At 40.6% G+C, this 11,785-nt stretch overlaps 2 protein-coding genes across 2 annotated transcripts; one reads left to right on the top strand and one right to left on the bottom strand.

Annotated features, from left to right (window-relative positions):
- Positions 1 to 74: 74 nt before the first annotated feature.
- LOC117792255 lies at positions 75 to 11,690 on the top strand. The gene is made up of 16 exons (XM_034632314.1): positions 75 to 396; positions 790 to 989; positions 3,306 to 3,533; positions 3,602 to 3,912; positions 3,967 to 4,628; positions 4,686 to 5,073; positions 5,328 to 5,547; positions 5,605 to 5,839; positions 5,908 to 6,407; positions 6,467 to 6,582; positions 6,640 to 6,766; positions 6,829 to 7,047; positions 10,208 to 10,351; positions 10,410 to 10,589; positions 10,644 to 11,245; positions 11,303 to 11,690. The coding sequence occupies exons 1-16, from the start codon at positions 366 to 368 to the stop codon at positions 11,580 to 11,582; spliced, it is 4,443 nt and encodes a 1,480-aa protein (XP_034488205.1). The 5' UTR covers positions 75 to 365; the 3' UTR covers positions 11,583 to 11,690.
- On the bottom strand, positions 7,114 to 8,963 carry LOC117792258 (arginine kinase). The gene is made up of 3 exons (XM_034632319.1): positions 8,745 to 8,963; positions 8,436 to 8,686; positions 7,114 to 8,377 (listed from the first exon to the last, which is right to left on the bottom strand). Exons 1-3 carry the CDS (start codon positions 8,751 to 8,753, stop codon positions 7,267 to 7,269), a joined length of 1,371 nt encoding a protein of 456 aa, XP_034488210.1. The 5' UTR covers positions 8,754 to 8,963; the 3' UTR covers positions 7,114 to 7,266.
- Positions 11,691 to 11,785: the final 95 nt, after the last annotated feature.

Here is an 11,785-nt window from a genome sequence, read left to right as displayed (position 1 = left end):
AATTATTAATTGTAAGAGCAACTGTCTCAAGAGAGTCAAGATGCTCTTTGCTGAGACCGTTGCTTATCAGTCAGAACCTCCAGCAAGGCCAGAGCATCGGCTTCATTCCAGAGCCAGCTTCAGTTCGAAAGCGGATCGCGAGCTAAGCAGACGTGGAATTCAAAAAGTGTTCTGCAGTACACGTTGGTGATAAAGAAAAGCGGCGTTTACTTTGACAAAAATTTTCCAATTACATATACATTTATGTATATAGTAGTATATACACAGTATAGACATATAGTATATACATATACTCCATGCGATCGGAATCTAGCGTGTAAATCGTTAATAAATCGCTATTAAAACGATTAATAATTCAGAAAATCATGCGGCGACTGAAGTGTTCCGTGTTTGTGTGTACGTAGAAAGTAAAAAATAACCTAATTGATAAACCCAAGGACCCATATCAAGCATTTATTCAAGAACATGACGTAATGTTTCATTGAATAACATTAAATGAAAATAAAAAATAAATAAATATAAAAAAGAAAGCAAAAAAACCACAAGCAATATGTACATTCATAAATATATTTATTTAATAATATTGATTAAAAAGTTTTTCGCTTTGTGATGACCACATTAATAATCTACGTATATAAGTAAAAATATGTACATGTATTTATATGGACAATTATTTAATTGATAAAGTTTTTTAAATGCTGTTGCCCTCGGCTTTCATCGCACACAACTTCTTCCATTTCTTCTTGTTCTTGTTGTATGCAACCGCTGAACATAATTTTAAATTTTCAGTTTTATTTTTAATAATCGATGTCGGCCATTCATTCAACTTTATTGGCATTAATAAGCAAATGCTGTACGAATATGTGGGCAATGTTCTCGTCGGTTCCAAGTCCCAGGACGAAGGACGTCCATCACCTCCAACAACTGGTTGGATCGTCCGCGGAAAATTAACTCTTCAGCGACAAAGTGAACTGATCATGGCCGCTGCGGTGAGTCAACAAATTAGAAATTTAAAAAAAAAAAGGGGACTTGCTAAAATTAAAATAGTTTGATTTAGTGCAAAAAGGGTCAAAAATGTTTTTTACAGAATTTACCTAATTATCAAAAAACTGTATAGATAAATATTTTTATAACTCTATTTTTTAAACCATCTTAAAAAATACTCACGTACACATATTTTAATTTCTTAATACACAATAAATGTTAATATGATAAGGCACCAAATTAATTATTTCATAATAAATAGTAAATATGAACTTATTTACTATGTTTGCATCATCGTGAAAAATGTACATACTTTATATGTATGTATACACATTTATTAATAATCAATTGAAAACCATTGATTGATTTCATGATCAATTTGAGCAATTTAATAAAGAAAGTTAGCATTGTCTGTGAGGCTGTCAAAGAGACCCAGTTTATTTCCAGAAATGCTGAGAAGTCTCCCAGTTAGAGTTTTTTTTTTGCAGAGACTCTGCAAAAGAATTCGCAGATGAATTAAAAACAATTTAACCTTTCACAGTCTCAGTGCACAACGAACTGAACTCGGCTGTGAACTTCTTTCATTGAAAGCGCAACAGATAATATGATGCTACCAGTGTGCACATACATACATACAGCTAGTCAAGAAATTGTGTTGACAAAATCAAATAATTTACACATTTCCTCTTTCAAAACGAACAAAATAATTATAAATATTTTATAAATATCTATTTTAATACTTACGTTATTATTTTTGGCTTTTTAGAACAAGTTAAGGTAATTATCTATTATACGGTTCTCATCTCAAAAAAAAAAAAAAAAACCACAAATAGGGGGTGATTTATGATGAATTTATCAGTAAAAATTAGATTGGGGACTCACTTGGTTTATTTTTAAAAAATCTTTGAAGTTTTCATACAAAATTAAATTTTGCATGGCTGTTTTGTGCATTTTGTCACTACTTTGTCCGTTTACCAACACTACTTTTGTAACCAAATCTGGTTAAGTTACTAATTTTGACGCGCACGATTTATAACCGTTTACCAACACTACTTCGAACTGGTGTTTAAATGTTGCCGTAACTTTAAATTAATAAAATATTTAATTAGTTAACCGCATATTTCTTTTTAAAATAGACCATCTGCAGCTTCTGCGTCATCAGCGTCATCATCGTTTTCCCATGAGGATGTGAAATATATGGGCCGTAAGCAAAAATTTTTTTAAAAAAAATCGCGCGATTTTTTTTAAAAAAATTTTTGCCTGCGGCGCTTTTTTCTCACCTTATCAACTCAGCTCATCTAAATGGACATATTCATCTATGACCACCTCTTTGGAAGGGTTGTAAAGCCTTCCAATGGCCATAAACCCCTCATGGATCCTATCCGTGACATGTTTAAACTTCAACTTTTCACTGAGTATTACGTTGTGACTCCGCAAGAAGTCTAACAACTCACTTTTAATGAGTCTAAGAAACTGTCTCGCAGTAACATCACAACCTGTGCACGACATTTTATAAAAATTAAAGCTTTCTGCACGATTCCGTTATATATAGTGTTGGAAAACGGCTAGAAATCGGGCGAGTCAAAATTAGGTACTTACCCAAATTCGCCTACAAAAGTAGTGCTGGTAAACGGGCAAAGTAGTGACAAATTGCACAATACAACCATGCAAAATTTAATTTTGTATTAAAATTTCAATGATTTTTTAAAAATAAACCAAGTGAGTCCCCAATCTAATTTTTACTGATAAATTCATCATAAATCACCCCCTATTTGTGGTTTTTTTTTTTTTTTTTGAGATGAGAACCGTATAATAGATATTTACCCAAGTTAAAAAACCAAAAAATAATATTTAATTATTTTAAAAAATTTTTGTTTGTCAAAACCCTTTTGTGGCTCACTGTATGTGCATATAAAATAAGTATGTATGTACATATATACAATACAATCATATGTACATACATACATTCGCGTCGTAATCAGTTTAGATTGTTTTGACTGCGGGAATGAATGAGGGATTTGAATGCGGCGCTATTCTTATCAAGAGACATAGACGACATATGTTTGCCATATGTAACGCTAGTACTCGTATGTATAATATACATATGTAAATATGTATTTCTATTATTGCCGCGATCAGAGGCCTGACTAATTATTTGCTTTACGATAAACTCAAGCGAGTCTATCAGCTCAGACAGCTGATCTGTCTCAATGCATGTGTGAGAGGATTGAAGATTAAAGATTACAGCGTTAGGGGATTTCCCGACACATGAAAGTGCGAGTACTCGCTTATCAATTCTCTTCATCTCTTTCGCAATTCAGCTTGTCATTGACGATGTAACGTTGAACAATTCGGGCGAGAAGTTTCTTCAGAACAAGGAAATGTATCCGCCATATAAACCCTTTAGAATTGTGCTAACCAACGAGGGCACAATATCCCATGTGGTGTTCAAGGAGGGTGATCCCATATGGTCGATGAATTTCAAGCGTGCCATTGCCAGCACATTGCAATTCCAGATGAAATCCAGCGGAGCCTTTGTTGTGAATGAGGTGAGTGATCCTTGCCGGAATACAGCAGTTTCCAAATGATCTTCACTGCTGTAGCGAATTTATTTCAGACGGGCATACATGGAAAATGCCAGACCGAGTACTTTGTGTCCAATAAAACCAACTACATATCCATACGTAAAACTCCCGAGCTGATGACCTGTGTTCCCTACTCGGAGGCGGTGCATGTCACCCGCAGCAATGTGCCACCAAATACCTGTGAGTTTGATCACCAGAAGAGCGTAATCATTGGCAACGAGGCCATCTATGGCTTAATGCCGCACAATGAAACGGGCTACTTCCTGAGCATGGCCCATGCAAAGGGAACCACGCTGATCCACACCTTTGAGTCGACGGGTGAAGCTCAATTCATTAACTCAGAGTAAGTTGCAAAACTCTCTTGAAAGATCAGATACTAAACAGTCTCTCTTTTTAGACTCTTGCTGAACTTTCAAAATGAAACCCCGATCGATAATCCAATTGATATTGAAACATCCATGGCGGCAGAGATTTCGAATTTACAACTGCAACCACTGGAAATAAACGATCCCACTGGCGGACGTAATCCTCAGCAACAGGAGACTCTCATCTCTGCTGCAGGTGGACTCCTGGACAATCTGGCCGAAGCGCTGGAGAGCACTGATTTCAAGTTCAGTGAGCCCTACGATTCGACATTGTCGGATGTGATAAAGCTGCTCAGTGAAATGGATTTTGAGTCTTTGAAAAAACTGTATACGGAAGTGGACATTGGTACATCGTATCGACAGGAAACCATAAGGAACATCTTTCACGAGATCATACCTCGCATTGGCACCAAAGCCTCAGTATTTCTAACTCGCCATCTGGTCGTGGAGAAGTCAATCAAATCACCCATTGCTGTACAACTGCTCATTCCAATGCCTTTTCACATATTCGAACTGTCCGCGGAGCTGGTAAAGGAATGCGAGGTCTTTCTAACCATTGGACCCGATCGTCCCGATGTGAGGCAAGCGGCAATTCTCAGCTTTGCCACCCTGGTCTACAATGTTTACGTGGCACATGGCATTGACAAGGATCAGTTTGAGGAATATGTTCAAAAGTATTTTAATCTCTATTTGAGTAAGTTTCCAAACAACTGATCTATATCATAAGGTGGTAACCCCTTTATTTTTCCAGACGATCGTGACTATGAGCAGAAGATGTTATACCTTCAGGGATTGAGTAACTTGCAGCTTGGCAATGTCGCCAGTTATTTGGAGCCGATCGTGCTCGATGCCGGCAATGAAGATCTTCGATTTATGGCTGCCTGGACAACCCTGGCGCTGGCCGATAAGCGTGCTGAACGCATCTACGAGATTTATTGGCCCATCTTTGAGTCACGTAACGCCAGCCTGGAACTTCGAGTAGCTGCTGTCACTTTGCTGTTGATCTCAAATCCAACGGCGGCTCGACTGATCAGTATACATCGCATTATACAAAGTGAAACAGATCCACATCTGATCAATTATTATCGCACCACCGTCACTAGCATATCGGAGACAACATATCCCTGCTATCAGCATCTGTAAGTATCCTTCCTAATCAGTGTCCTTTGTATCATTGATCGTTGCTCTATGATCTTTGTTATATAAAGTTTTATTTGTGAGTTATAGTTTATGATCTCTGATCTGTTATAAATGATCTCTAATATGTGATAGTTTGTCTGTGATTTATAGACTGATTTCTATGATATTTAATTTGTTAGTCATGATCCATATTCTATGATCGGTGATCAGTGACTTGTTTAATTTAATGATATCTTATCCAATTTCTTTAAAGTCGTCGTCTGCTCTCCTATATGCATCGTCATTTGCCACAAAAACCGGAGCCACGTTATTGGGTGACTGGCAATTATATATTCGACTATCGTGACTCCAAATTTGGCATTGGCGCCATGCTGCAAACCTTCCTAGTCGGCGATCCCAAGTCGGACATGCCTGTGGTGGCCTATTTTAAGTTTGACACTGAAGCACTGGGCAAATTCACGGGTCAACTGGCGGTGTGTAATTCAATAAATTTGGTCATGTTCCCAACATAATCATACTCTCATTCTCAGCTTTATATCAAGGCGAGAGGTTTGCCCGACACCATATGGCAGACAATGCAGTCCAAGTCGAATAGCAGCGATACGTTCAACGTGAGGAGCATCAAGACATTGCTGACCATGCTTAAGGCTCCTATTGTCATATCAAAGAACCTGCACCTTGAGTTCATTCTGCAAATGGAGGGAAAGACTGTGCTCTCCTATTATCTAAATCAGCGCATGTTCCAGCAACTGACCTATGACAACAGTGAGTGTGATCAGTCTTTGACCTGGAATTTTATCATCATCTTAATCTTTCGCATATTCTTTTGTTAGTTCTGGATCGCCTGCAAATGCTGATCCGCACGGATAGCCACATTAACATGCAGACGGTGCGTTGGCCATTTATGAATAAGTACTCGGTGCCCACGGTGTTGGGAACTTCCTCGGACGTGCTCCTGCAGACAACAGTTCTCACCTCGCTGCGCGGCAATATCACAGAGCATCGGACACCTCCTGGATCCAAGCATACGCTGGAGATCGATGCTCGCTATTCGTCGTACGCCTCAGTGCGCAGTCGAAGCTATAATCCCTTTCTCAATCTGGACCATGAGATCAATCGGGAGCAGGGCTTCCTCATCTACATCCCATTCAGCAGTGAATTAATCTTTAACGAGAGCGGCAGTTGTGCCCGTTATTCCTTCACACGGCCACAGAACCTGACCAGTGGACTGTCCTTCAAATCTCGAGCGGTGACCTCCACCCGTGGACAGGTGACCAAGACAGCCGCTGCGCCGTTCGAGGAGATCATGTATCCGGAACGGGGCATCGAAGTGGTAAGCAGTTGAGTTCAAGTTTCACACATTGTAACTCTTCAATTCAAAAATTCCCACAGTTCCAGCCATTTAGCTATGCTCTCCCAGACTTGGGTGTCAAACTGAGGGTCAATATGAATGTCAACGAGCTGATCAAATTCCGTGGCATGCTGTTCAAGTCGGAGTTAATAGACAAGTAGATCGATCGATGATCCTTTACGACTGCCTTACTCATTTGTAACCCTCCTTGCAGTGGCTTCTCTCGCAGCATGGTCGTAAGTGTACTGATGTACGTCTTCGGCTTCACGCAACTCAGCTCCATACATCTGGGCCATGATCGAAACTTCTCGCTGCTGATGTACAATGAGAACGCAACTCGGGTGAGACAGTCATCAGTCATCCTCATGATTATTAGTTACTATTTCCTTTAATCCGCCTCCAGATTGACGGCAACATCTGCGTTGAAGATGTGCTCAATACTTCAGAGCTGAAGGGCAAGAAAATTGATTTCACATTGGAGCATGCGGATGAGACACAGAATGTGGAGTCCTTGCACAAATGGAATGTCATCCTGGATGTCCAGACCTCAACCAAGTCAAGTTGGTTCAAGGTAACCGGAAAAGTGCAGCGCAACTCAAAGGACGATGAGGAAGACTGGAAGGTAAGTGGTAAAAAGTTTTCCCAGTTTTTTTTTTTAGTTTCCAAATGGTTATTAATCCCTGGTGTAAACTATTGAAGAGGTCTCAAATTTATTTAATCAAATATTCGTGTAATTTTAACTATATCTTAATTGGTTTAGACTTGTCCAGATCCACGTTCAGCACTCGCACATTCAGTTTCCATTCACATTTGCGTTTCCTGGTGGAATCCACCAGAGATTTTAGCCCTCCTGTCCAGCTATCTCGAGCTCCTCCTCGGCGTTGATTAGGGCCACAATACCATCCTGCAAGGACTTCACCAACTCGAACTCTGTGAAGCCCAGACGGCGCTTGTTCGAGATGTCCATGACGCCATCCTCAATGGCTGTGTGCTCGCCTCCAGTGCCTCGGATCTGCAGAGACAGTTCCTCTGCCATGGCCTTCAGTCGCTCCTCGTCCTTGCTCAACAGCGGCAGGCGAATGTGGACCGAGGCACGGAGTGTGGTGCCCAAATTGGTGGGACACGCACTCAGATTGCCATAGCTTTGATGGCGACCAAAGGTTAGATTCTTCTCCAGCTCCGTAATGCCGTTGACCAGACGCTGATAGACATCACCCAAATCACCGCACTGCGCCATCGATATGATGCGCAGATGATCCTCCTCGTTGACCCAAATTAAAAATGTCTCGGCAGGATTATGATAGACACCGCGACCAGTGGGCCAGAAGCGGAAGCAACCAGCGGTCTGCAGATAACGATCTCCTCGCTGGAAGAGTATGTGACGCTTGACCATCTCCTGCTGGGTCTCCGTATCAATGTCAGCCAATGTCAGATAGGTGCCAATTAGCTCCCCATCCATGGTCTCTGTGGCGGCACGCACCTTATCCTCCACCTCGATCAGCTGCTTCTCGGTCAGTTTCGGGAAGAAGGGATAACCCTCAATGTTGCGGGCAATGCGAATACGGGCGGAGAGTATATACTTGCGTTCCGCATCAAGATTCTCAATTTCATCCACATTGCCCCAGTCGATGTCCTTTTGGAGAACATCGCTTTCGTTCTCCTCCTGACCATGGTACTCCTTGATGATCGGATCAAAAAGCTTTGTGAAGACGTCATAACTTTCAGGATCGGCCGCATAGATGCCCACATGGGAGTCATGATGCTCAAAACCAGAAACGGCACAATCATACAGATAAGCTTCCACAGGGGGCGACGTCGTTACCAACATGTATTCCTCCAACAGTTCAGGTGTGAGGTATTTACGCAATAGAGAACTGACATTCTCCTCGTCATCAATGAGGGATTTGTAGCCAGCCATAGTAAGCTCCTGGTACTCTTCTGGTGATTTCTTGCTGCAAAGCAAAGAAGACAATTAAATAGGTTTTCGGATAATACTAGACCAGCATATACATTTGTCCACGGAGACGCTCCAGTTCCTGCTCCAAGCGCGATATAGTCGTCTTGGCCTCATCCAGATCGTTCTTCATCACATCATACTGGGCATCATCCGGGCAGCTTTCACACATGAATTTACGTACAAATCGTATGGCATCTTCGGGCTTGTTCTGTTCCTCGTAGAGCTTAATTAGAGCCTTGCTAAGTGCATCGATGACTCCAGCACGTTCCAGGTACTTGCGATATTGCACGCGTTTGGATTCAATCTAAATCGAAAGTATAGATTCACTATCTATCTGTGGAAAGCAGTTGATTTCCACTTACCGAAGTCATGTTTTCAATCGGCTAATGCAAAATTGAAAAAACCAAAATTTAATTTAATAACAGAAAAAAACTAAAGTAATGCTCAGATAGATTCCTAAAGTGACACGGTTGACACACTAGTGCTATCAGATTTTTCACACACTTGCTTTAAAAAATGAATTTTCTACTGAATTTCCAATGGGAGAAATGCGTCTGAAACGAATCGTAGCTGACTGCCTTCTAATCCCGTAACATGACCGAAACATATTGATCAAACTGACGACGTGAAGCACAAAGCCATCTCAGTTCACCAAACCCGAAACGAAACCAAACGAAACCAAATGTGTATGCGAATGTGGGACAACAATTGTGGTGTCTACCAGCGAGCGGGTGAGTGGTGCTCTTCCGCTCCTCCTGCTGGTATTCCTCCTCCTTCTGCGCCACACAATGCCTGCCTCTTGTGTAATAAAGTGGCACGCAGACGGAAGACAGACAACCTGGCCTGGGTAACAGTGTAACAGACCCGACGACAGCCACCCAGGATATGTGTAGGCTAATCGTTGCCGCAGTTGTTGTGGTTGCCGTTGTCGTTGTGCTTGACGTTTCGTCATGGTAATTTAAGCCACCCTCGCAACCCTCAAACCACCCGAAAACAATTCACCTGCAACTACATTACACACACTCACGCATATTGGAATATAAATAGTTTCAAATTACAAATTATTATCATGCTAATCTAAATGTTTTCTTGATTTTATATCGCACTACCGTTTACTATAAATATAGATATTTGATTTTTTTTAGTCTTTTTCCACACAAGTAAACTATTTAAGACTGATAAATTAAATAATCTTAATTAAGGTCAAGCTTTACTGATAATTACATTTTAATAACCTCTATTCTCCCATGCAGTTGATATAACGTTCTACATTATTTTTCACATTTGTTTCATTCTTAAACACTTCAATTAAAAAAAAAAATTTTTGAATATGAGATAAAATTTACATAAACTTTTTCGTGTATAAAAGAAGCATTTCTTTAAGAAAACATCTGAATAAAAACTTTTAAACGTTCAGAATTCAAAGATAGATTTTCACATATATGTTTTTTAACTGATTACTATTCTATACTATACTGTGAAAACTTAAAACAATCAAAAACATCAAAATTTTGATCAATATTTTAAATTAAAAATAGCAACCTTGGTATAGTGAACAACTTAAATAAATAAATAAATAAATAATAAATAAATAAATTAGCACACTTTATACAGAGTCTGTATGTGAACAAGAAATCAAGTTTACTATTTTTTAAATAGTGTTTCTAATTATGTGCTTCGCATTGTACATGCCTCAAGTATATACAGGGTGCTGGTTGGCTGATAAGAGCACTTGACGCGTGTGGCAGAGGCCACCACTTGAATTCATTGTTGACTTCCAAGCTCTCTTTCTCTCTCTCTCTCTCTCGCTCTCTCTTTGTTGTAGGCCTGCTCCAAGTTGACCTATGAACCGCTTGTCTTCACCAAACGTCCACACACACTCAACGGATATGTGGTCTTTGGCCTGGCCGCCGAGGACGGCGAATGCCCGGAGAGCGAATCCAAAGTGCAATTCGCGGCACGCGCAGGCGTAAGTATTTGTATATGGGACTTAACCAAGTAATGCGAGTATATCATATTTATTGCAGCCCTCGGAGCATGCCCGAGCCTTTCTGCGCTCGGATAAAATCTCGCTAACGGACACCGATTTCTGTCCCAAGGAGGTGCTCAAGTTTTCACCCATACCCACATCGAAGTACTGCAAACGCAGTAATTTTGAGAGTTTCACATCGATAGCGCAGTATGATATGGATCTGAAATTTAATAATGTGTGTAAAGCTTAGCAAGATCGAAGAATATGGTATTAATTTCGTTCGTTTTAGATGCCCGCCTGGTTTGAGTTGTGGTCGACGCGTTTGGATCATTTGGTGTCCGCTCTGTCTGACCATAAGGTGGACAGCTTGCATATGAGTCAACATATTAACATAACGATGCACAGGCCGCACGATCACTTCTGGCTGACTGTGGATGTAAATGGTGTCAATTGGCGTATCTATCATATACCGTTCCTGTATAAGCTGGACTCCAAGTTCGATACATCGCACGAGTTGGCCTTCGATTCAGGATTAAAGCGATCCTGCTCGGTCATCAATGGCATGATCAATTCATTCGATGATTATCTGATTAATCTGGGCGATTTTGTCACCCAGCCGGATTGTCTGACTCTGCTTGTAGCGGATTGTTCGCCGGCTCCCAAAATGGCTGTGTTCCTTACGCCCTCGCCCAAAGCCGGAAGCCTGGCCAGCAACTATGGACTACGTGTGCACATTGGGCAGAATTACTTCAATTTTCATTCACGCGCCGGCAACAGCAGCCAGGTGGATGAGTCACCTGTATTTATCTATCTGAATCAGGCACAGACGCCACATGATGTACGACAAAAGCCATACCAATGGCCGGTTGATGACAGTGACTATGTATTCCGGTAAGTTCGTTCACAATTACAGCTCAACACATAAATAATCCTCTTCTCCTGCTTTAGCGTTGAGCTAAACGAGCAAAACCTGTTGATCATCGAGTGCACCAAGCTAAGTGCCACCATTCAGTTTGACATGTACAATATCTTGAATTTCGAGATCTTTGGCGTCTACAAGCATCAAATGTGTGGATTGTGTAGCAAACCCTTAAACCGCATGCAGAACTACACGCTCTGTGAGTTGGATACAAGATCAACTACGACGACAACGACGCCAATGCCAGTGACGACGACGACAACAACGACGACAACTGTGGATAACGTATCTGAAATAGTTGTAATATAAGAATGATATTAACGTGTAACTAAAGTAAAGAGAACGCTGTAGCGAAAATAGCTCGAAAACATAGTTAAAATATATGTCAAATTCAGCGATCATTATTAATAACGAAAACAATAAGTTAATTATACTAATAATCCAAGACAATCTACGTTTTTAAACTCAACTGATAAACTTTTATATTTGTAGCATACTTATGGGTTTCATTC

The sequence above is a fragment of the Drosophila innubila genome (genome assembly GCF_004354385.1).
Source record: "Drosophila innubila isolate TH190305 chromosome 3R unlocalized genomic scaffold, UK_Dinn_1.0 2_E_3R, whole genome shotgun sequence".
NCBI classification, from domain to species: domain Eukaryota; kingdom Metazoa; phylum Arthropoda; class Insecta; order Diptera; family Drosophilidae; genus Drosophila; species Drosophila innubila.
This window is presented reverse-complemented; position numbering and strand designations above follow the sequence as displayed.